The following is a 27093-nucleotide window of genomic DNA, read 5'->3' as shown; positions in this document are numbered from 1 at the left end:
AACTTCAGGCCTGTACCACAGGGACTGAACTCTGCTGACAACCTTGGTGAGTAGAAGCGGATCCCTCAGAGCCTGTGGGTAAGAGCCCAGCCTGCCTGACATCTTGATTTTGGCCTTGGAAGACCCTACACAGAGAACCCAGCTGAACCTGCCTGGACGTCTTACCTAAAGAACTGTGAGATAGTAAATGGGTGTTGGTTTAAGCCACTGAGTCTGTGGTAATTTGTTATATAGTGATAGAAAACTAATACTGTGGTATATCCAGGTGACATTTGAAAGAAAAATGTTTTGAAGATTAGAGAAGAATTTGTGATTTGGGGTTGATGACTATCTAAATCTACCTCCTGGAGACTGAAACGCTCTTCCTTAGGATTTCTGCAAGCAAAAACTGCTCAAAGAAATTCTGCTTTTAGCTGAATACACAGTGTTAATTAATTTGAGGTATTTAAATATTTTCTTTTAAAAAAGAAGTGAGTTTTGTGTTGTTAGTGTATAGTAAGTGTTTTTTCAGATTTTTTTCTCTTACAACACTTTACACATATATTGATTTGTGTTAAGATTGTGAGAATCTCAGAAAAATATGCTGCATATCGAGTTGATAAAGACAATTTGTGGGAACATATATTGAATGTCTGCTTTGCACTAGATATTGTGCTAGGTGTTGGGGACCTGTTTATGAACAAGGCAAATATGTGGTATTTGCTGTTGCTAAGCCTACAGTCTAATGGGGATACGGGTAAATAAACAGTTAAAATATGGATGATAGGTGTTATGTTGGGGAAAGTAAAAGGTATTGTGGAAGCACAAGGGAAAAATAACCTAGACTTTGAGGGATTCAGAGAGCCTCCTTGGAGAAATTTACCTAAGGCAGACCTAAGGTAGCTAGGGGACGGAAGAGTAAGGGAAAAGCGGAAAATATTCATGGCAGTAGTGACAAGATGTACCAAGCCCTAAAGACAAGAAAAGTATAAGGCTAGCACATTAAGCAGGACCAGTTGATTAAAATTTGTAAGCTATTTTAGGGATTTTGGATTTTATTTTGACGGAAATGAGGATCCATTGAAAGATTTAAACAAGGGAGTTAGGCAATGAGGTTTCTAGCTATTGAATGAGTAGTAACATTATGCTGTTTTTGTTTTTTTCTCTTAAGGAACATGCATAGTAGAATCTCGAACTTTGATCTTACCTTGATTCCCATTCCAAATTAGGAGGTCAGTGATGCAGTGAGCTTTAGGAATGTGATGGGAATGAATGGTGACACTTAAGATACAATATGTTTTAGTGGCTCATTGTATTTTCTCTAGAGTCTGTCAGCCTGCATTTGAATCCCAGCTCCATCACATACTTGCTGGAAAGTCATTTAACTTTTCTGGCTTCAATGTCCTCATCTTTAAAATCTGGATAATAAAATTCAGCTTTAAAATCCAGGTCATAGGTTTTTTAGGATTACATGAGATAATGTCAATAAAGTGACTGCAATAAAGTTAGCAAACAGTACATTATTATTATACTTCCAATAAAACAGCTAAACATTTAATGATTTTATTTTAGGCCATGTAAAAATATTCTCCTGGCAAAAAGTTGGTATTCAAATGTACTCTCCAACAAAACAACTGTATTGAAATAGCCAAGTTAAAATTGATACTAGATTCATTCAGCTATTATTCTGAAAGGTATTATATGATAGGCTCATGGTGGGCCCATAAAAATACTATTCTGTGTGGAACATCCAAATGCAGCTGCAGGCAGACCATATCATGTATAGTTTTATATACTAGGAGAGAAGTTTGAAGTGCAAATAAGAATTTAGAGATTACCGACATCAAGATAGGACTTGTGTCATCACAGTACATGCAGAAAAAGCACTTGACAAAGCTTAACACCCATTTCTAATAAAAACTGAGAGCAAATGGGAATAGAAGAGGACTTCCTCAAACATGAAGTTTATCTAGAAAAACTGAAAGCAGTCGTATTCAGTGGTACAAAGTGAGACCATAGTTGGATACACCTGTACTTCCACCAGGCTGGCTAAAATTAAAAAAGCCAGGCTGTATCAGGTGTTGGCCATACCAGGTGTTGGCTGGGCTGTGATGCAATTAGAACTCACAATCTGCTGGTGGATCTTTAAGTTTGCTCAGCCATTTTGGAAGACTGCTTGTCAGTTTCTATTAAAGCTAAACATGTACCTACTTTATAATTCAGCAGTTCTACTCACAGCTTTGTTCTTTATAGCCCCAAACTGGAAACAATCCAAATACCCATCAGCAGGAGATTGGCTAAACAAATTATGGTATATTCCCACAAAGGAATATTATGCAGCAATAAAAAAGAACAAATCACTAGTACATGAACAACATGGATGAGTCTCATAGACATTTTGTTGGCGAGGAGGCCAGGCACAAAATACATACTTGATGATTTCATTTATATGAAAGTTTATGAACACTCAGAACAGTGGTTATCTAGGCAGGGGAAGGGGGACTATGAGAGAGAGTGAACTGTCTGCAAAGGGATACCAGTCTATTGGTAAAATCTGGTGATGGCAATGTTCTGTATCTTAGTTTTGAGTGGTGGCTACACTGGTATGCACATATGTAAAAATTAATTGAGCTATACACTAAAAATTCTTATACTTTATTATATGAATGTTATCCCTTGGTTTTAAAAAAATCTTTACATATGGAACACAGCTATCCCAGGACAATAAATACATGAGGGGATTTGTCTCACTAGATATCAAGGATTATAAAGCTATATAATTTAAGTTGGTGTCATTATTAGCATAGAGTAGACAAAATGTCCAATAGGACAGAAGCAAGAGACCAGAAATAGATTCACACATATCTGGGAACTTGCAAGAGAGAGATGGCTTTTCAGATTGTTGAGGAAAACATGGACTGTACAATAGATGGTGCCATGACAGTTGGTTATCCATATGGAAAAACTGAAATTGGTTACCCATATTGGACAAAAAGAAGAAATCCCTTTCTTACACTACAAAACTGAAATGTGAAAGGAAATATGTTAAAACTGTTAGAAAAGAAAATATTTTTATGACCTTGGGTAGGGAAGGATTTCTTCAGGTACAAAAAAAGCACAACTTTTGACAAATTTGACTTCATTAAAATGAAGAACTTCTCTTCACCAAATTAATCCTTAAATAGACAAAATGACAGACCATTTACTGGGCGAATACATTTAAAATACAGTAACCATCAAAGGATCAGTATCCAGAATATGTTAAAACTAAAAAAAACCCAACTCCTACAGATCAGTAAGAAGAAGACAAACAATAGAAAAACAGGCAAAAGAGATGAGTTGATGTTTTTCAGAAGAAGAAATATGAATGGCAAATAAATATGAAAAGATACCCTGTCGTATTAACCAACAAAAGCAAACTAATACCACAAGATACAATTTTATATCCATCAGATTGACAAAACATAAGTATTTGATAACACCAGGCCTTGGAAAGATGTGGAGCAGTGGAATTCATATACTGTTGAAGAGAATGTAAACTGGTACAGCCACTGTAGCGAACAAGTGGTCATTTTTAAATAAAGGACTGTGAATGGTATGTTTTGCATGTGTACCGCCTAGGAATTTCGCTCCTTGAGAAACTTTTGCACACAAACACCGGGAGGTTATGTAAAATTTACAAGAATGTGATAGTAGCTTAAAAAAAAAAAAAAATTAGAAAACAACCACCACTACCACTGGAAACAAACCAAATATAGCCTATAGTCACAAAATGGAATATCAAGCATTAGTGAATAAATGAACATGAGTAAATTTTAGAAACATAATATTGAGTATAAAAAGCAAGAAATAGAAGATTAAAAGTAGCAAAATACCATTTTTTGAAATAAAGTTCAGAAATAAGTAATACCAAACAACATTGTTGCGGGTGCATAACTATGTGAGGAACTCAAGGTAGGGAGAAAGTGGCGGGATGGGCTGGAGAAGGAACCCACAGGTGGAAGCAGTATTGATAATGTTCTATTCCTTAGGTTAGGTGGTGAGATCCTGCATGTTTATTTTATTAGTGTATGCATCATAATAATATGTTCCAGAACTCATTTTTGTATTATGAAAGTCCTTAAAATTATAAAAGAAAATAAACACAAATATTTATTCCCTTTTTTATCCCCCAACTTGGTTTTTAAAAGTAGTATACTAAATAATAAATGAGAGGAGGGACATTACTGTGGATCCCGAAGAAATTAAAAAATCTTAAGAGGATACTATGAACAACTGTACGCCAACAAACTAGACAATTTAGAGGAAATGGATAATTTCCACATGAACAACCTAGATTGACCAGAGTAGAAATAGAAGATCTCAACAAACCAATCACAGGCAAAGAGATCCAATCAGTCATCAAAAAGCTTCCTATAAATAAATGCCCAGGGCCAGGTGGCTTCACAAGGGAATCTTACCAAACTTCCCAGAAAGAACTGACCCCATTCCTACTCAAACTCTTTTTAAAAACTGAAGAAAATGGAACACTACATTCCTCATTTTATGAAGCCAACATCACTCTAATACCAAAATCAGATAAAGATACTACAAGAAATGAAAACTACAGGCCAATCTCCCTAATGAAATTCTCAACAAAATACCTGCAAATTGAATCCAAAGACACATTAAAAAAAATCATACACCATGACCACGTGGGGTTCATCCCAGGCATGCAAGGGTGGTTCAACATAAGAAAATCAATCAATGTAATACAACACACTAACAAATCAAAAGGGAAAAAAATCAAATGATCTTCTCAATAGATGCTGAAAAAGCATTTGACAAAATCCAGCATCCTTCTTTGATAAAAACACTTCAAAAGGTAGAAAATGAAGGAAACTTCCTCAATATGATAAAGAGCATATATGAAAAACCCACAGCCAGCATAGTACTCAATGATGAGAGACTGAAAGCCTTCCCTCTAAGATCAGGAATGAGAAAAGGATGCCCACTGTCACCACTATTATTCAACATTGTGCTAGAAGTTCTAGCCAGAGCAATCCAGCAAGACAAATAGAAGGCATCCACATTGGAAAGGAAGAAGTAAAACTGTCGTTATTTGCGAATGATATGATCTTATATTGGAAAATCCTGAGAAATCGACAACACAGCTACTTGAGCTAATAAACAAATTCAACAAAATGACAGGATACAAGATTAATGCACATAAAAGTCAGTAATGTTCCTGTATACTAGAAATGACCTAACTGAAGAAACACTCAAGAAAAAGATTCCATTTACAATAGCAACTAAAAAAATCAAGTACCTAGGAATAAGCTTAACCAAGGATGTAAAAGAACTCTACACAGAAAATTACATAACATTTCTAAAAGAAATAAAGAGATGGAAAGATATTCCATGTTCATGGGTAGGGAGGCTAAATGTCATTAAGATGTCAATTCTACCCACACTGATCTACAGATTCAATGCAATTCCAATCAAAATTCCAACAACCTACTCTGCAGACTTGGAAAAGCTTGTTATTAAATTTATTTGGAAGGGAAAGGGGCCTTGAATTGCTAAAAACATTCTAAAAAAGAAAAACAAAGTGGGAGGATTTACACTTCCTGACTTTGAAGCCTACTATAAAGCCACAGTAGTCAAAACAGCATGGTGTTGGCACAAAGACAGATATATTGATCAGCAGAATCAAGTGGATCAAATGGAATCATCAAAGGATTGAAAATGCCTCCTTGACCAAAAGTGGGAAAAAGAAAGGTAACAAGCCAAGGTTACAGTGACTGAGAGATCCCAAATAGAGTTGAGAGGCTATCCTGGAGGTTTGTCTTATGCAGGCTCCAGCTAGACATCCCAAATGGCCACGGTACGCCATGCCCTTACCAAAAGTTGTCCCTAAATACTGAGGTCCCTACCTGAGATTCTATAAAAGATTCATTCACTAAGTTTTATCTCTCAGAAACTTAAATCCACATGAGTGTTTCTATGCCAGACAAGTCCTAAAACCCAGAGGCAACAGCCTCTTTAATAACAACAATCAGCTGCACCCTCCTTCCCCATACTGTCAACACCCCGTTTCAGTATGAACAAGTTGGGGTAGTCACTGCCTAGACACCCCTGAAGATGGAGAAAGAGATTAAGTGTGAGGAAGGAGTAGCAACAAACAAGATAAGATTTAACAAAGGTCTATGAATACTGAAACTTTCTATAAATATATATATATTTTTAGATTCTGGGGTGTTGGAATAGCTGGAGGGAGATAAATGACATTGTGGAACTGTAACCTGTCAGATTCTTTGAAATTTGCTCTAAAGCTCCTTGTTGAATTGTGCTTTGAAAGTGTTCATTTTTCTGTATATACCCTATATTTCATAATAAGGAAAGAATTGAAAATGTGGAACTGTAACCCATAACAATTTTTTAAATTACTTATATAACTGCTTGTTCAGCTGTACATCACAGTGAAAGTTAGCACCTTTCTATATATATGTTGTATTTTACAATAATGGAAATAGGTGGAACTCTGACCCATGACATCCTTTGAAATTTGTTATCTAACTACTTGTTAAATCGAACTTTGAAAGCTATCACTGTTATGTATATATGTTAAAGATCACAATAAAAAATTGCATTAAAAAGTAGTATGCTTTAATCTTATGTAAGCCTTTCTTAAAAAAAAAAAAAAAAAAGGCAGTCTTGAAGAGCCTAGAAGAGGATGTGACGGAGATTCCATGTAGGAAGAAGTCCAGAACAGCTGAAACCATGGTTATTTAACTTTTGTGGGAGGGTAGGTCATTGACTGACTGCTTTGCATTGAAAATTTTTGATCCTCCCCCCAGAAAACGTTTTGTATGTGCAAAACCTTTCGTTTAATTCCAGGAGTGATGGTGAATCCGATCTGAAAATAGGTTACTAAAGCTATCTAACATTATCAATTTTGATTAACTTTTATTAGAAAAGAAATTTGTAACTAATATTTTGGACAGCACACAAAGTGTTTTCATCAAGGGTGCTACTTCTTTCCTTAAAATTAACTTGTATGTTGTTATAAATGTTATAAAGTTGGATTAGTCCTTTTTGTTATGTGTGGCAGAGCATGGCAGAATTTTGGCAAAAGGTTGTCATGACTCTCTTTCAGGTTTTAAGTTTTTAATTTGGCCAGCTTACCAAAGCTCAAATTGAGGGGTGACCCACTTTTGCCTGGGTCAAAACAACCAGGGCATAGAAAAAATAATTCTTTTTTTTTCTTTGTAGGGAACTTGTTTTCCCGGTTGGCAGACTGTGTATCCACTTCTGATACATAGCAAAGCTATTATTAGAAATGTGGGTATTTTCAAAATATAATTTCTAAGTTGCAAAATGCATCTTTGAATAATGTTGAATACTTTGAATACTGTTAGGTAATTTTCTTAGCTGAATGAGTCATATAACATGTCATTTGTTTACGGATACTTGACAATGTGAAGAGTAGGATCGTGTTTTCTTTATCTGTCATTAGACAGCTGTTACCCAGTGAAATGAGAGATTAGAGTCTATGCGACTGAAAGCATATACCGGATCCTGTCAACAAAACCATGTTACCTTCTATATAAAGTATTATATTAGCTGATTGGCAAGATGTCTGTTATGCTTTTGAGAGAGTTATGTTTTCATAATGAGGAATACAGTTTATGGTATTGTAAATCCAAGAAAATGTGGAAGCTTACAAGATAAAAATTACCGTACGAATATATAAACTAATCTATATATTAAGTACCATATAATTTATCAAATAATATTTCACAAAATTGGTGTGTATATTTTAGAACATTTCTAATTATGTAATATTGACTCACTAATAGAGAATACTAAATAATCAATTTTACCTTTCTTTTGTTTATGATAGGTTATCTTTTTTTCATCCAGCAGTATGTTTCTATACTTTGCCTATTATGTTTCTCTTTTTTCCCCTTGCATTGGATAAATAGGGGAATATTTTATTATGCTTGTAACTGTTCACTTATTTATGTTCCCTTTCCATATTTCTCTTATGGTGTCTTATTAGATAAGTAGTGCTATTGTTTTTGTAACTATGGTAATAGTCTACTGTCTTTAAAGTCAATACTGGAAGCAATAAGGCAGCATGGCATAGAGGTTAAGAATGTGGCCCTGGAGCCAGACTGATTGGGTGAAGCCCCACCTAGCAAGTCACTAGCTATGTGATCTTGGCAAATTACTTAATTTCTCTCTGCTCTGAGTCTCATACTTGCAATAAAAGAGGTAAATTCAGTGCCTGGTCCTAGTAAAAGCTAAATAAATGTTAACTGTAATAATAGTAATAATTATCATTATTAATTGAATTAAGCATTTTAGCTTGTAAACTTTTAGCTTGTAAATGCTAGCATATTTTAACTTGTAAATGCTAGCACTTGGGTATGTTTTGTTTATTCATTTGCAATGTAGACTGTGTTGCCTGTAACTCTCCAATCTGGAGTCAAAACGTCCACCTCTGTGGTAGTCTAATTCCTTGAAGAAATAATAACTGTATCTTTTCTGTATGATGAGTAAAAATTTCAGGACTAAATATCAACTCAATAACAAAGCAAGTAAATTAAATTCACTTTAACAAGTATCTGAATACTTACCATATAAAAGCAATATAGGTAATAAATATATAAAACACAGTTCATATTCCCAAGTACCATCGATATAACAGGAAGGATTAGGGAAACAGAAAGGAAATCCACCATTTTAGCCAGGAGGCTGAAAGGCAGGATATCAGAAGAAATATGTTCAGGCTGGATTGGTAATAGAAGCAGAGTGAACCAGAAAGCCAGTTTAAAAATCTTGAGATGCCAAGTAGAAATAAATTGGACTATGCATTGTAACTTGATGTTTATTAGATATTTTCATACCCAACGATCTCTAAATTAGGTTTACAATCTACATTTATTTCTTCTACATGCTTGTGCTCACTGGCATCTCCAGGTGTCTTATTAAAAACTCACTGTATAGCAAGTGCAAAAAATGAGTGTAATACTTATTTCCATAAGACAGGTATAAACAAGAGGTATGACCATGGTTGGCCCAAAGGAGGGAGATGTCCCTTTCAATGGGAAAGAATCATGGAAGAGCCTTAGAGCCGGGCTTTCAAAGGATGCATGTGATTTCAGGTGAAGTTTGGAGCTTTAGTGGTATGGATGCCCAATGCTAGGTCAGTGTATCAACATGAGCAAAAAAGTAGAGTGAGGATTGTACATGGTATACTTATGAGACAGTGAGTATTCCATTTGAGCAGGAATATGGGATATGTGTAGAGGTTGTATTGGGAGATGTATTTGGAGAGAAAGTTTGGCACCATATCTGGTGGGCCTTGAATGCCTTTCATTTAATAGGTACTGAGGATCCATGGAAGATTTTTTACATGGGGTGGGAGTGGGGTGGCGATGGCGGTAGATTGATACAGCTGGGCTATCTACTAACTGCATTTATGAGTTTTATGAATTCATGGTTTTGTCTCTTTTAGGAAGTTCATGATTTGTTACAAGACTATGAGTTAAAGTATTGTTATGTGGACCGAAATAAACAAACAGGTAAGATTTCAGTTGTAAGCGTCTAATTTCATTTTGATTCTGTAGTCATTATAGACCAAAAAGGATTAGTGTCTTTTGTTTCTTAAGCTAGTCTTTGAAATTATTAAGCATTCAGTCATCCACAATGCACAAACAACCCCAAGCATAAGAAGCGTGAAGAAAATTGCAAGGCACATCATATGTTGCTTACAACTAGTGATAAACAGAAAATCTTAAAAGCAAAAAAAAAAAAAAAAAAAAAGGACATGTTTAGAGGAACAAAGAGAAGGATAATCACAGATTTCCTGGAAATAATGTGAGGGAGATGACCATGGAACAACATCTTTTCTTTATTTACTGCAAGAAAAAAAAAATGTCAACATAGAAATTTTTACCAAGCGAAAATATCTTTCAAAAGTGAGGGTGAAATAGATATTTTTCATACATACAAAAGTTAAAAATTCATTACCAGCAGACCATCACTGCGAGAAATATTTAATGAAACAGGAAGAAAATTATACTAGATTGAAATCTGGATCTAGACCAAAAAATAAAGAATACCGCATATGGTAATTACATGGGTAAAACCTTTTTTCTTAATATTTAAATCATTTTAAAAGATAATTGAATGACCAACAAGTAAAAAGATGCTTAAACCATTAATCATTCTGGAAATGTAAATAAAAAACACAGTGATATACCATTTCATACACCTGAGGGTGGCAGTAATCACAAAAATGGAAAATAAGGGTTAGCAAGCATATGGAGAAATTGGAACCCTTGTGCACTGTTGTTGGGAATATAGAATGGTTTAGTCACTGCAGAAAACAACTTTGCAGGTTCCTCAAAAAGTTAAATATAGAATTACCATATAGCCTGACATTTCTACTCCTTGTATATATCCAAAGAATTGAAAACAGGTACTCAAATTCTTATACACAAATGGTGATAACAGTACTATTCACAATAGCTAAAAGGTGGAAACAATCCAGTGTCCATCCACCAATGAATGGATAAGCAAATTGTGGTATATGCAAAAATGGGATAGTATTCAGCCATCAAAAGGAATGAAGTTATGATGCATGCTACAACATGGATGAACCTCAATAACATTATGCTAAGTGAAAGAAGCCATACACAATAGTCATTCATCATATGATTCCATTTATATGAAATATCCAGAATAGGTGAATCCGTAGAAATAAAAAGCAGATTGGTGGTTGTCAGGGGCTCAATGGGCATAGGGTTTTATTTTGGAGTGATGAAAATGTTTTGGACCTAGATAAAGGAGGTGGTTGCACAGCACTGTGAATGTAGTAAATGTCACTAAATTGTTCACTTTAAAATAAATAATTTTATGTTACATGAATTTCACCTCAATTAAAAAAAAAAGATGCTAAGGTGTCAGGAAAGGTTAAAAATGAAAAGCTATACATTTATAATAATACTGTAAGCTCCATTTCCTTCTCTTGAAACAATATCTTCATCTTTTGAAATGTTGCATTTGGGATTCATAAAACTATAAAGAAAATATTGGGAAAAATTGGCCGTTTAAAGCAAAAATAGTAATGTAAATGTATGAGACCAATTACAAAGGCTGGAAGGGAAGAAATGGAAGTATTCTATAAAGTTTTTATACTATACATGAAGAGGTGTAACATCACTTGAAAGTAAAGTGTGATAAGTTAAAGATGCATACTGAAAGTCCTAAAGCCACCAAAATAACAAAGTATCTTATTAATTCTGTTAAATGGTATTGTCTTGGACTTCAGTAGCTATGGTGGTGTTTGTAGAAACAGATCATTAATAAATAGATTGATAAAATTTGGTTACATTTGAAAACTATAGTCTCGCAACCATAGTTGCAATAGTTATCAGGAAATATTTCTAAGAAAACAGGATACATTGGAGAAAAAAGTTTTGGTGTGCTTGGCATTAAATTTATTCTGATAATAATCTAGTAGACCAAGCAATAGGAAAAGAAGAAATAAAATGATGACTTATGAAAAGCTTGGAACTTGTGGAGTATTTAAATTTCAGTAGGAAAATAGTTATGGAATTAATCCCAAATTCTGTGACAGCCTTCCTTGGGAGTGATATCTGCCAGTTCCATGAGAGCCAGGGTGAGAAAAATTAGATTTTTTAGAGAATTTGTGGTTTTGGAAAGAAATGGAAGAAGCAATGGAAGGGAACCAATGACCTCATTTTCGTCTTTTGTTTGAACTTTACAATTTACCTCATTATGTTATCTCACCCCTACTATAAAATAACTTATTTGGGTTGAACAATGCAAATACCTAAGGGGGGAAAATAAAAGTTTGTCATTGTAAAAAATATATTAGTTAATCTTTGCATGACGCCTTTATTCATTTGTTCCAGTAACATTTGTAGAGAATCTACTGTGTGCCACACACTGTGGTAGATGATGGTGATACTTTCATTATTAGTTCAGGGAGCTCACAGTTTAGTAGGGTAGCAGGCATCTAAACAAAGTTTACAACACTGAGTTATGTGCAACAGTCGAACCAAGCACATTTAAGGAACAGAGGTGTGATAAATCAGGGGCCATTAACTAACTGTGAGAGGGTAAGGGATGGGATCAGAGAAGGCCTTAGCCATAGGTCTCAATGCAATAATCTCTGCTCTGGATTTGAAAGCAGCTTGCATGGTTTGGGGTGGCTGGAGTATGGGAGGCAACTTGCAGGCAGGGGAGATGCAAGTGTAATGTCTAGATACCTGAAACAATTTGATATCTATAGGGAGCTCAAGCAGTTCAATATTGTTGGAGGATAAAGAACACTGGTGAGGAGGGGAGGAAGGATGACAGTTAGTGAGGCTGGAGTCAGATCACAAAGGGCTTTGGAGGGTATGAGAACTGAGCTGGGACTTGGCTTTGTTGACAATACCAAACCATAGCATTTTAGGCAGTCAACAGACACAAGTAAATTTTTGTTTTTGAGAGACTCCTTTTCTCATGGGGAAAAAAAAAGATTAAAAGGAGGAAAAGGTAGAGGAGTGAAGAAAAGAGGATAGGTTCAGGAGCTGTTTACAGAGTAGCATTTGAGGATTTTTTTTTTTTTTCCATGTGGGAGATGAGGGAGATAGGATCTCTGGTAACTCCCAGATTTCTGAGGTGTGAGTGTGGTGCTACCAACTGAATGGGGAATAAAGGCAGACAAGCAGTATTGGAATCTTTCTGGCAGACATAAGTGAGGATCCTGAGTTACGTTTGGACAGTCAGAGGGATTGGCATGTGGATATAAATGGAAATGAAGGTTAGAAATATAGATTTGGTAATTATCAGTGTATAGAAGGCCTTCTGTGAGTCCCTGGTTTGCTAAGCTGGTTTGCTTTATTCATAGCCCCTTTTCTCCCTTTTGGTAACACCACATTTGTGACTCTGTTCAATGTCTAGCATCCCCTACTGGATTGTGAGCTCCATGGTGAAAGGGATCTTGCCTGTTTTGTTCGCCAATCCATTCCCAGGGCCTAACACAGTACCTGGCACATTGTAATGAATAAATGGGATTGGACGTGATTGTCTAGGGGAAGAAGGCATAGAGTGAGAGAGGAGAGAGTCAGTGGTGCAGGGCTGCCAGGTACAGACTCACAGGAGTTACCAGTTGTGACTGTGCTAGGAAGGCACCTTGAGGAGTATGACTTTACAGTATGAGTAGAGGAGAAAGATCTATCAAAAGAAATGGAAGAACAAGTGCTTGTTCAGCTATGAGGAGCATATCAAGGAAGTCATGTTAAATATCATGAGAATTCAAGTCAAACATGAACTGATGATTTTATGGGCTATAATGGGATTATAACCAGTATTTACAAATTGTTGTTGGTTTGTCATTTTCTTGTTTGGGGAAAATAGAATTAAATGATATGTTATGTCAATGTAAGGAGAAAAATGCATGCAATCAAAATAACTCAAGTCCTTTAAGAAGGATGTTGGGAACCAACAGATATTCTCTCAATAAATGCAGCAAAGACAATAGCCACTTTTTTTTCCCTTTAGCATCACAAGAGTTATCTGTTTCCTTGGTCGTTGTTTCCTTGCATGTGTAGACCATGTTAACTGAAAAATACATTTCTTAAATGTTAGCATCACACTCAGTGCAGTGAAATGTTCACACTCTGAAAGCTGTATGAGCACTAAGACCAAAGACAGAACAGCAGGTTGAGTAACCGACAGGCAGAATTACCCATGCTGTGTACATTCTTTCTTCCTCCCTTCTTTATATATATTTTCCATGCTGTTATAATTGAAGCTGGGTAAGTTAAATGCTCAGCTGGAAAAACTCCATTGCATGTTCCGAACTTAGAGGGAAAGAGGGAGAGAGAAGGAAGGCAGAAGGGGGGTAGGGAGAAACTTTTAGAGAGCTATTTATTTGTGATTTGTGGCATGTCTGTGTTTTCTTTTAATGGGGGCTTTAAACTTTTCTTATAAAATTGCTTGAAATCTTTATGTTCTTTATTTTTATTTTCATAACAGATACATTGGTATGGCTAAATTTTAATTTTACTAGAATTATAACTATTATGCATGAGATTTCATTGGCTTAGGACCTTATATTTGCATCATGTTTTAGATTTTACAAATTGTCATATGTATAGTAATTGTTTGCTGATACAATTTCATTAGATAGGACAGATTTTTTTTAATTGTTTTACAAAGATTCAAAGTTAAACAACTTGTTCAATTATGTGTGTTGTTTCAATCTAATTAATCTGGTTTGAAGGAAACGTGTAAATGAATTGGAAAAGGAACTAGCCTCCTTTTGGGCATTTTGGTGTCTGTTTACTATAACTTCATTTGTTTCAGTTCCTTGCTTTCAGATAGGGTCTTTTAGAACTCCCTGAGAAGAAAGATTTCATAATCACATTTTTATTTCAGTGAGGGTCTTTATAAAGGCTTCATAATCTTATATCATAGGCTGTAGGGGAAAAAAACAAATCTGTATGAAGTCAGAAAAAATTACTAAAATGAAAAAGAATATTTTAGGATTTTACATTGATACTCTTCAGATAATCCCTATACTTGTTGAGTCACTGGTCAGGAAATTAGTTTAGTTGGGTGTCAGCATTAAAAACCATGGTGAAATAAGATAGAAAATATCAGAGAATCTTGCAAAAGATACTTTGTTTCAGAAATATGTGTATGTATACTGAGTTATACGAAAAAAATGTATTTCTTACTGTGGGTTGTAGTCAAAAAAGTCTGAAAACAGTGGCCTAGAGAACTCTTTAATTCATTTTGTTATCTTCCAGCTTTTGTTACTTTACTGAATGGGGAACAAGCCCAGAATGCCATTCAGATGTTTCATCAGTATTCTTTTCGAGGAAAAGATTTAAGAGTCCAGCTCCAGCCTACAGATGCTTTGCTGTGTATTACCAACCTGCCCATTTCTTTTACGTTAGAAGAATTTGAAGAACTTGTTCGTGCTTATGGAAATATTGAGAGATGTTTTCTGGTTTATAGTGAAGTTACCGGCCATTCCAAGGGCTATGGATTTGTGGAATACATGAAAAAGGACTTTGCTGCAAAGGCTAGATTGGAGCTATTGGGTAAACAATTGGGAGCATCAGCTCTCTTTGCACAATGGATGGATGTTAATCTATTGGCCTCAGAGCTTATTCATTCTAAGTGCCTTTGTATAGATAAACTCCCTAGTGACTATAGAAATTCAGAGGAGCTATTGCAATTTTTTTCCAGTATCCATAAACCTGTGTTTTGCCAGGTATGTATTTTAAAAATATTATTAGAAATATTTACAAACATGTGCATATGCATCTGTACTCATGCAAATTTGTCATACCTCTATGAATATTGCAGTGCGAAATCTAATTCTACTTTGTAATGAAGACAATCTTTTGGAAATTTTAAATCTTCTGTTGATGGGCCAAACTGTATTGTTATTTAGTTAAGTATGCCTTAGCAAATCCATCACTCATTCATCTGCCTTCTCATTCTGTCCATTGGTCTACCCATTCATCCATTGATCCCATTCATTTACTGTCTTCTGTGTGCCAGACACTACACTAAGTGTCAGAAATGTAGAGATTAGAAAGATACTCAATACCTCACAATTTTGTGGGAGGGATTGACAACTAAGCAAATAATTGTAAATCCTGTATGATGAGAAATATAATAGAGGATAAAAACATTATGAGGTTTTAAAGGAATGTGTTATTCTATCTGTATGGGGGCATGGTAGGTAAGAACTTTTTAAAGGATCCTGAAAAACTAACAACACTGGTAAGAATTTTCAAACACTTTATTATAGTAAAATTAAATATATTCTAATAGAAATAAAATGATATGCTGTATATAACTCTATTTCTTACAGATTTTTAATAGTAATGGATGGCCTCTTTATCCCTTGCTTCTCTTCATTTCTTCATTCTTTTCCTTGCTCCTTCTCTTCCCTTTTCTCAACCCTTCCTTTCCTCCCATACTCCATTTCCTTCTCACCTCCCTTCTTCTTCCCTTCCTCTCCCCTTAAAAACCATGGTATAATAGAATAGAAAATATCAGAGTATCTTTCAAAAGATACTTTTGTTTCAGAAATATGTGTATGTATATGTATACTGAATTATAGACAAAAAATGTATTTCTTACTGTAGGTCATGGACAAAAAAGTTTGAAAACATACATTTGTTGAGTCCCTACTATTGCAGTGAAAATTTTGGAGTATATGCTACGTATATATTTTTAGAATCAATGCTACTATCTTCTTTTTTCTCCACCCCTCCAATCTCAATATAAGTATCAAAGAAACCATCTAAAACTGTTAATAAAATTAGAATATTTTGGGACAAATCTTTTAACAAAGTTTCTGCAGTTATTGAAAGTTCCCTGGTTTATTGATATGCTATTCTTGAATACTAAGAATTGTATATAGTGGTGTCCTATGACTATGTGTAATTCTTCAGAGCTTTACTTGAGGCCTTTCAAGCAAATGTAAGGAGCTGTTTATCACAATTTATATTTGAATTATGAATCCAGAGTTGGAAGGGACCTTAGAACTTATTGAGTCTAGCTTCACACCTAGTACAAATATTGTTTTCTACAATATTTTGAGTGACCATTTAGATTCTGCTAAAATACGTCAAAATAATGGAAAAGTAACTAAATCCAAAGTTAGACCATTACATTTTTGAATGGCTCTTATATTGAACTAAAATATTTCTTTCTGAAACTATGGATGCTATGCACTTAAAATGATTTTGTGTTTTGAAAGACTTAAGATGATATTTAATTTATATAAGTATGAAAATTATCATAATAAATCAGGAATAGTTAAAAATATTTTTGAAGTTCGCAAAAGATCAGTAAAGCAACTTTATGATGGCTCTGTATCTTTAGATCTGTATGATTTAGGCTCTTTGCGTGGTAGGTTGGCATAGACTTTATTGAAGACACAATCTCTTACCTTGTGTTCAAAAGAGACTAAAGGAACTAAAGGCTTTTATGAATCTGATTTTAAGATCTGGTTTAAATTATAAGAGGAATAGCATTGTTAGAGAAATGTTTGGAATAGATACATATTTTCCCTTTTCCCCATGTGTTTGGAAAAATTTTATGGAGGAAAAGGCATTTGAGGACAATTTTAAAAGGGAAGGAAGAATGTGAAAAATAGAATTTCAGTCCAATTATAAAGAAAGGAGAGGAGAGTTAAGCTTTAAAAATAGGAGGAAAGAACTAAAAAGGACTAAAAATGATTTAATTGTAATATTAACTTACGAAATGCCAAACCAAATAGAAGTGTTATAAATGAACTTGGTACATTCTTATAGGTGTACCAAGCTGAATTTTTCACATTTCTTACTTTACAGTGTAAATGTTATTTAAGATAATTCAGACATATTCAAAACTTAGAAACTTTTTAGAGTCTTATTTTGATCTTATTTTTGCTCTTTGTACCAGTCTTTGCAGCTCCAGTATCTTCCTTTACGCTCTTGGAGTGGGTGACTAGAAATGAATCAAGTTCTGCATGACAGGTGTTTATTTAGGACACATTGAGAAAAAAGATTGTGTGCTGCATATGGTATTTTAATAAACCTGAGGCACAATTTTCCTAAACAAGGTTTGCTTTGGTATACTTGACTAGATTCCTGGATTCTGCCTAAAAATTGAAATAAAAGTAGAAAATGGTTCCACCTACCTTCCTTCTCTTTTATAATACTAACTTTATTTTACATAGATATATGTTAAAATAATTGGTATGTTTCATTGTCCATGTTTCTCGTGAATTTTATTTTAAAGAAAGTTTTAATTTTTGTGTCCCCGAATTTTCCCACAAATTGTCAGTTATATATATTTCATAACATGTAAGGACAATTATCATTTGGGTTTTGACTTTTAAAATAAATTTAAGAATCAAAGAATTGAAAAGAAACTTGTTGGAAACTTATCTTCCTGTCTTCAGGAAGGACTGCATCTAAGCAACTACAGTATACATTTTTATTTTCAGAGGGAAAGAGTGCATTACTTTCACCAGTATTGTATTCTGTAATACATTTGTTCTTGAATTTGAAAATTAGGTATGTAAATACATGTTTGTAAGTAAATATCAGAATTCCCCTTTTAATAAAATGTGTTATGTCAGCTTGCACAGGATGAAGGTAGTTACGTTGGTGGCTTTGCAGTAGTTGAATATAACACTGCAGAGCATGCAGAAGAGGTTCAGCAAGCAGCTGACGGGATGACCATCAAAGGAAGCAAAGTTCAGGTTTCCTTCTGTGCCCCAGGAGCACCAGGGCGAAGCACATTAGCAGCACTGATAGCAGCTCAACATGTGGTGAGTGTTTTTTTTTTTTTTTTTTAAGGATATAGAAAAACTCTAATACTATTTTAACCTATCCAATCTATCTAAACTATTTCCTCATTGATTGGACCACCATTTTATTTCTATTACATTGAAGACAGTCTTCTAAAAAAAAGAGGCTTAATGATATCTCTGTCAAATCAAGTGAGGAATTGTTACAATGGGAGAAATTGTGTTACTAAAGTGAATTAATCGTGAGGAGTTTTCATTACTTCAGAAAAGAAATAAAGACAAAAAAAGGAAACTCAAATCCTCCCATATCCCTAACCACCCCCCTCCATTGTTGACTCATAGTATTGGTATAGTACATTTGTTACTGTTGATGAAAGAATGTTAAATTGCTACTCACTGTAGTGTATAGTTTGCAAAAGGTGTATATATTTTTCACTATATGCCCCTCTATTATTAACTTCTAGTTGTAGCATCATACATTTGTTCTGTTTCATGGAAATGATTTCTAATATTTGTACAGTTAATCTCGGACATTGCCCACCACAAGGTTCACTGTTTTATACATTCCCATCTTTTAACCTCCAACTTTTCTTCTGGTGACATACATGACTCTGAGCTTCCCCTCTCCACCCCATTCATGCATCATTCAACACTGTTAGTTATTCTCACAGTGTGCTACCATCACCTCTGTTTGTTTCCCAACATCTAAGTTCAACCTAGTTGAACACTCTGCTCATAATAAGCAGCCACTCCCCATTCTTTAGCCTTGGTCTATATCCTGGTAACTTATATTTCATGTCTATGAGTTTGCATATTATAATTAGTTCATATCAGTGAGACCCTGCAATGTTTGTCTGACTTATTTCACTCACTATAGTGCCCTCAAGTTTTCTTCATCAACCCATTTTTTTAAGACAGTTTTGTTCACACATGATACATTCTGTCATAAGTAAACAATCGATGGTTCCCTGTATAGTCACATGTTTATGTATTCACCACTCTCACCCCTTCTATATAAGGACATCTCCATTTCTTCCACAAAGCAGAAGGAAGAGTCAAAGAGGGTAGAGAGACAAAAGAAAGAGAAAAAAAAATCATGACAGCTAGGAAGCAGCAAAAGGAAAGACAGCATTAAACTAAAGTAGAATAAAGAGTCAGACAACACCACCAATGCCGAGAGTCTCATACCCCTTCCTTATGCTCCCCTCTTATATGCGTTTAGCTTTGGTGTATTGTCTTTGTTACATTAAAGGAAGTATAGTACAATGTTTCTGTTAATTATAGTCTCTAGTTTACATTGATTTTATTTTCCCCCCCGTACCTCCCTATTTTTAACACCTTGCAAGGTTGACATTCATTTGCTCTCCCTCATGAAAAACCCTATTTGTACATTTTATCAGAACTGTTGAACACTCTAGGTTTCACTGAGTTGTACAGTCCCAGTCTTTATCTTGCTGCTTTCAGGATTCTCTCTTTGTCTTTGACGTTGGTTAATCTGATCATTAAGTGTCTTGGCGTAGGCCTATTAAGATCTACTCTGTTTGTGGTACACTGCACTTCTTGGATCTATAATTTTATGTCTTTCATAAGAGATGGGAAATTTGCATTGATTATTTACTCTATTTTTGCTTCTGCACCTTTTACCTTCTCTTCTCCTTCTGGAATACCCATGACATGTACATTCATGCATTTCATGTTGTCCTTCAATTCCCCGAGCCCGTTGCTCATATTTTTCCATTCTTTTCCCTATCTGTTCTTTTGTATGTAGGCTTTCAGTTTTCTTGTTCTCCAGTTCCCAAGTGTTTTCTTCTCCCTCTTGGGATCTGCTGTTGTATGTTTCCATTATGCCTTTTGTCTCTTGTGTTGTGCCTTTCATTTCCATAGATTCTGCCAGTTGTTTTTTTGAACTTTCAATTTCTACCTTTTGTATACCCAGTGTGTTCTTTATAGCCTTCATCTCTTTTGCCATATCTTCTCTAAACTTTTTGAATTGATTTAGCATTAGTTGTTTCAATTCCTGTATCTCAGTTGAAGTGTAAGTTTGTTCCTTTGAATGGGCCATAACTTTGTTTTTCTTAGTGTAGGTTGTAGTTTTCTTTTGTCTAGGCATCTGGTTTCCTTGGTTACACCATTCAGGTTTTCCCAGACCAGAACAGGCTCAGGTCCCAGAAGGAAGAAATATTCAGTATCTGGTTTCACTGAAGGTGTGACTTAGAGGATTGACACACCCTGTAAGGCCTCAAGCAGCTGTACTTTTCTGTATATAGGATCATGTCATCTGCTAATAGGGATATAGTTTCATTTTTTCCTTTTCAAAATGGATGTCTTTTATTTCTTTTTCTTACCTAATTGCTCTAGCACCATTTGTTGAAGAAATTATTCTTTTCCCATTGAGTGGACTTGACTGTCTTGTAAAAAATCAGTTAGCCATAGATGTGTGTATTTATTTCTGTGCCCTCAATTCTGTTCCATTGGTCTATATGTCTGTCCTTGTGCCAGTACCACACAGTTTTGATTACTAACTTTGTAACAAGTTTTGAAATCAGGAAGTATGAGTGTTCAACTTTGTTCTTTTTTTTTTGAGATTGTTTTGGCTAATGGGGGTCCCATATGAATTTCATGATTGGTTTTTCCATTTCTGTGATGAAGGCTTACGGAATTTTGATTGGGATTGCATTAAATCTGTAAATTGCTTTGTGTAGTATTGACATATTAATGATATTGAATCTTCCAATCCATGAACACAGCATATCTTTCCATTTATTTAGGTCCTCTTTAATTTCTTCCAATAATGATTTGTAATTTTCTGTGTAAAAGTCCTTTATGTATTTGGCTAAATTTATTCCTAGATATTTTATTCTTTTATTGGTACTGTAAATGGAATTGTTGTCTTGATGTCCTTTTCAGATTTTTTCATTGCAGCTACGTAGAAACACCATTGATTTTTGTGTATTGATCTTGTACCCTGCCATTTTGCTGAATTCGTGTATTAGCTCTAGTAGCTTTCTTGTAGATTCTTTGGGATTTTCTGTATATAGGATCATGTCATCTACTAATAGGGATAGTTTTATTTTTTCCTTTTCAAAATGGATGTCTTTTATTTCTTTTTCTTACCTAATTGCTCTGGCTAACACTTCCAGTACAATGTTGAATAGCAAAGGTATAGCAGGTATCTTTGTCTTGTTCCTGATCTTAGGGGCAAAACTTTAAGCCCTTTACTGTTGAGTATGATGTTCGTTGTGGGTTTTTCATATATGCACTTTATTATCATGTTGAGGATGTTTCCTATTTCATAGAATCATAGAAACATAAAGGCTATCTGGTGGACTCATTCATTCAACTTTTCTTATACCTACCAGCAAATGTATTTCTCTGTGCCATTTTTTACTTCCTTCTGTCTTTGGTAACATTAATTTCACAAATATTTATTAGGTGTACACTAAACACTAGAGCCTATTAATAGATGTGTAGAATTCATCAGTAAACAAAGCAGGCAAATATTCCTGCTCTTTAGGATGCAGAGTCATGCCTTGTAACTACAACCCCCATCTTCAAGGATCTGGAACTTCACATGTTTATTTTCACTGGTTGCTTCACTTGTTCCTTCTCATATGTTTGTAAACATGCTCAAATCTTTTCTTTTAAAAATCCACATTCCCTTCACAACTGAGCTTCTGTAACAGTTAGTCCCCACTCATTGTAGCCATTTCTTCATTTCCTATTTCCCTTTCAGCCTAATGCAAAATAGTTTCTGCCTCCACTATTCCAGTGAAACTGCTCTCATTATGCTTAACAGTGACTTCTTAATATTCAATCTAATGGGTATTTTTCAGCCCTTTTTTTCTTGCTTGATCTCCTTGCAATATCTAAAATTCTCTACTGTCTTGAATTCTGTCACACCATTTTTTTTCTACCTGTCCAGCTATTCCTTCAGTTCTTCTTTTCCTTAAAAGCTGATAATAGTAGATTTCTGCACTTGGCCTTTTCTCTTCCTCTTATATACTCCAATTGCATCAATCATTGCATCAATGATAACTTCCAAGTTAATATTTTCAGACCAAACTGCTCTCCTGAGCACTAACTCTGTATTTCCAGATGTTTGTAAGACATCCCCACCTTTGTGTTATATAAATATTTCTATTTCAACATTTCTAAAGGAAAACTCCAATTTTCTCTGGGACTTACTTGTTTTGTATGTTTTGTAATATCTATATATGGCATCAATTCATCCAATATGTAACCTGAATTTTAAAAATCAGTCAATCCCTCACCCCCCAAATCTAGATGTCAAAAATATTAGCATATCTTTTCAATTACACCTCCTCATTTCTCTCAAATACTTCAGACCTTGCCACCATCTTCATTATGTCATGTAGGATCTCATCTTTTCTCACCTGGATGATTCGAAATACCCCCAACATGCAGTATTTTGGAATCAAGATTACACTGACATCATAAAATGATTTAGGTAATCCCTCCCCACCCCCTGTTCTCCATTTTTCTATTTGATAGGTCAACTTGAATAAAATAGGAGTTGTCTGTTCTTTGAAAATTTATGAAGTCTTGTCTATGAAACCAAGTAGGCCTTGCCCCTGAGCCTCTTCCAATGGGAAATCATTGTTTAGCACTTCAGTGTCTTCTATGGATATTCATATGTTTTAGTTTTATTTTTCTCTCTATGTCATATTTTATCCATTTTGTCTAGGTTTTCAATTTATGTTATTTATATTTTATTATTTTTAAAATGTATGTCAACTCTAGTTTCTTCCTTTAGATTCTGTATTTTATTTATTTGCAGTTTCTTTTTTCTCCTTGAACAGCGTTGCAAAAGATTTATCAAGCTTGTCTTTTCAAACAAACAACTTTTGTTTTATTCATATTTTCTGTATTTCTCTGTCTTTTTTGCCTGTTTCTTCCCTTAACTTTTTAATTTCCTCTTTTCTGTCTTCTTCGGATTTCTTTTTTTCTTATCTTTATTGATATGAATGTTTAGCTCATTTGTTTTCACTTTTGCTTGTTTTCTGATAAATGTATTTCAAGTTATAAGTTTCCATCTAACTGTTGCTTTACTATGTGTCATAAATTTTAGATTGTAAATTTTTCAGATTTTTATGTAATTTCCTATTAAACTCAAGACAGTAATTTTAAGTTTACAGGCACTTAGGAATTTTGAAAAGCTATTCTTCTGTTACAGGCATCCTTACAGATTTCCAATTTTATTGTGTTACGGTCAGAGAGCCTAGTTCCAACCAAGGTTGATTTTCTGGTGGTGGTGGGTATTGTGGCTTCTTTTGTGGGTTGGTTTGTGGTTGATTTCTGTGAATATATCACGTATGCTTGAAAACAATGTGTATTGCCTGCTTCTTGATTTTAATGTTGTATGTACACATATATGTGTATATAAATATTAGTTCTGTGCTTATTGTTATTTGTATCTTTTGTAGCTTTGCTTATTTTTTGTCTCCTTGATCTGTCAGTTTCTGAGAGGAATGTATTAAAAGTTTCCATATACAATTGTTGATTTTTCTATTTCTCCCAATTCTTACAGTTGTTGCTATATATATTTGAAGATATATTATTAGTTACACCTTTGTTCACAATTGTATTAATCATTTTACCAGTATATGTGTATTTCTCCTTGAATAATTTTTTCTGTTATTAGAATTGCTGCCTTAGCTTTTTTTTTTTTCTCAGTTCATATTTGCCATGGCTTTATTATCAGCTTTTATACATATTTTGTTTTAGGTACGTGTCTTCTAGATGACATGTTGGACCTTTTTAAAAATCAAATCTACACTCCCTGTCTTGTAATCAGTGCATTTAGACCATTTACTTATGTGTTGATTATTACTCTATTAGGATCATTTTTTGCCATCTTATGTTTTTTTTTTAACTGTGCATTTTTCCCTTTATTTTCATCTCCTGTCTACTGTTGGACAGATAAGAATTTTCTTCTTGTTTGAGAGTTACACATTTATTTTTATCCTACTTGTGATTTTCCCTAGCTAATTAACACCCCTAAGTTTATCAGTATCTCTGTCTTCCCTCTTAGCTCATTCTCACCTCCATCCTGCTTTTCCTTCTTACTCCACCTAACACCATATTGGGGTCTACATTTTAATTTTAGAATTGCCTTAAATATTTTTTTTTTTTGTTTTTATGGCCCTGACTTTTTACACAAAATTAAAATTAACTGTGTTATTACATACCTTAATATCCACATGTCATGTAATATTGCCTTGCATTTATTTATTTTCTCACCAGACTACTTCCTCCGAGCACATTTACAGAGAATATTTTTGTGTGGTAAAAACTTTTGAGGACTTACATGGCTGATAATACTTTTTATTTACTGCTCATGTTTAGATAATTGCTTAGCTGAATATAAAATCTAAGATGAAAGTTCTTTTCCTGCAGTGCTTTGAAAATACCAGTTCATTTTCATCTTGAATCCAGTGTTAATGTTTTTGAGATAGAAGATTGATTTTAATCTGCATCCTTTTCCTTTGTAAATATCTGCTTTCTCACTGGAAGCCTCTAGTTTTTGTTTTTGGTTTTTGGTTTTGTTTTTTGTTTTGTGTTTCTTTGTTTGGCTTTGATGTTCTTCAATTTCAGACCCCAAAATGTGACTAGGTGTGTTTTTTCTTTGTGCATCATGTTTGGAACACTTTGAACCCTTTTATACTCTGGTCTTAATTTTTCCTTAATAATGAAAAATTCTCAGCCGTTACTTCTTCAAAGATTTCCTTCTTTTTTCTTCCCCTTTGGGGACTCCTGTTATATAGATGTTGACACTTCTACTTCTATCCTCTTCATCCTCTTACTTTTTCTTGTTTCTTTGCCTTTTCCTTATCCTTTCTTGATATCTTTTGAGAGTATTCTGTGATCTGTTCTTTCAGTTCACTATTTTGTTTTTCAATCACATATATTCTACTATTTAACCTATCTGTTAAAGCACAGAATAGAGGTTAAGCATAATGCTTTATGAGTTTCTCTAGTTTCTTCATCTATAGAATGGGAACAATAATACCTACTCTATAGGGTTTGTTTTTGAGGATTACGGGTCCCTAAAGGGCTTAGAACAATGCCAGGTATTTATTAAGTGAAGGCTACTATTTTTTTCCAACCCAACCAGGCAGCCTCCCACCTTAGAGAACTTCTTTTTGTCTCCACCCCCGAGTCTGTTCTTGTCCAAGATTGTAACACTTCTAGCCTGCATGGTAGGTGTGGAGGGGGAATAGGGGAAAGTTGGGGTGGTGGGAAGGAAATTTTCAGTGACCAGCTGGTCTGGCTGCACCTAGTGTTATCTGTTTCCCACCATCTCAGAGTTTGAGTCCCACCCTGCTGTTTATTCATGGGTCGTATGGCTGGCACTGGCCAGATGCTGCTGTTTCCTACAGTGTGGGAGAGGGATCATAATACAACTAAAAAGCCCTTCCCCAAACTATCCCCCTGTAGGTCCAGGGGGTCCGAGCTGCCTCATGCCCTCTGCTGATGTTTACCTACATGTTGGAACCAACCACTTTCTACCTTTCTAGGGGTTTCTTGAAGGTTTTGTGTCAGTGTCTTAGACCTGTCAATCTCTCCCTCTCAATTCCATGGTATCTGGGTTGGAAGGGGTTCTAGTATTGTTCCTCATATCTCTATTTGCTCATAACCAGAGGTATATGTTTTTCCTTTTATAGTAGCATATTAATATTCTCATCGATCACGCATGTTTTTTCAACTGAAAACAATTTCACATTTGTAGGAAGCAACCCAATTTCAGAACGTGAATGTAAGGCCAGTTCATCTTAGTCTTATTTTAGAGGATTAAGTTAATGAGATAAAGACCTTCTCTCTTTTTGTCTGTAGGGCCACCCACATTATTAAACTTCATGTCAACATCATAACAAAGTTCTTCTATTGTATCAAGGTATTCATATTGTCAACAAGTTATCTCTCTGTTAATAAACTCAGATTCCCCTGTTATTTTTGCATTTGTTGCTTTATGAAGAGATTCATCTTACTAAGTTGTCAATCCTCTTAAAGCCAATTTGTATTTAACTGAGATATTCTATGAAAATTCCAGTATATACTGTATGGCATGGCATCTAACATATTCCAGTTGATAATTGTGAAAAGTATATAACAAATGAATAAGGTAAAGCAAATTGTATTTGTTGCAATAATAGATCTTATTAGATTAAAGAGAAGTTCTGGGAGAAAGCATGGAAAAATTATAACTTTTGTATTTATCCTTGTTCTAATGTTTTTTATTTCTATGTTCATTAAAGATGCACAGTAATCAAAAGGGCTTACTTCCAGAACCAAATCCAGTACAAATTATGAAAAGTTTAAACAACCCTGCCATGTTACAAGTTCTTCTACAACCTCAGCTATGTGGACGAGCTATTAAACCAGGTAAGCATTTATATTTAAATTAAATATAGAATGTTGACTTGAAGTTAATTGTGCTGCTTTACTTAAGAAGCATTTAAATTAGCTTAAAGATATTTAATTATTTTAGGGCCTGTCGATGAGTTTTAATCCATAATCTGAGGTGACATTATGTTTTGACTATTTTTGGTAGACACAACCTGCTGTGTGTTTCCTAATTTTTTTTTTTTTCTGCCAACATAGCAATAATAAATGTTAAGTATTAAACCTTCAGTTTTAGCTCCCAGTTGATAGGAATTTATAGACCAGGTAATAATTAGTATACTGCATTGTTATGGCCTCTATCAAAAAAAGATATGATACATTTCTATGTAACATTTTTAGCAGAATTATTTGTTGAAAAG

The 27093-nt window shown here is 34.5% G+C and overlaps 1 protein-coding gene across 2 annotated transcripts in view; it reads left to right on the top strand.

Annotated features, from left to right (window-relative positions):
- The window catches only part of RAVER2 (ribonucleoprotein, PTB binding 2), a 117307-nt gene that overhangs the window by 11602 nt on the left and 78612 nt on the right, over nucleotides 1-27093 (top strand). For both annotated transcript variants that reach the window (XM_037827016.1, XM_037827015.1), the window contains exons 2-5: nucleotides 9485-9551; nucleotides 14799-15268; nucleotides 18140-18331; nucleotides 26587-26713. In XM_037827016.1, coding sequence (XP_037682944.1) covers nucleotides 9485-9551; nucleotides 14799-15268; nucleotides 18140-18331; nucleotides 26587-26713 — 856 coding nt within the window. The remainder of the gene's footprint in view (nucleotides 1-9484; nucleotides 9552-14798; nucleotides 15269-18139; nucleotides 18332-26586; nucleotides 26714-27093) is intronic.

This window comes from Choloepus didactylus, chromosome 2 (assembly GCF_015220235.1).
Source record: "Choloepus didactylus isolate mChoDid1 chromosome 2, mChoDid1.pri, whole genome shotgun sequence".
NCBI lineage: Eukaryota > Metazoa > Chordata > Mammalia > Pilosa > Megalonychidae > Choloepus > Choloepus didactylus.
This window is presented reverse-complemented; position numbering and strand designations above follow the sequence as displayed.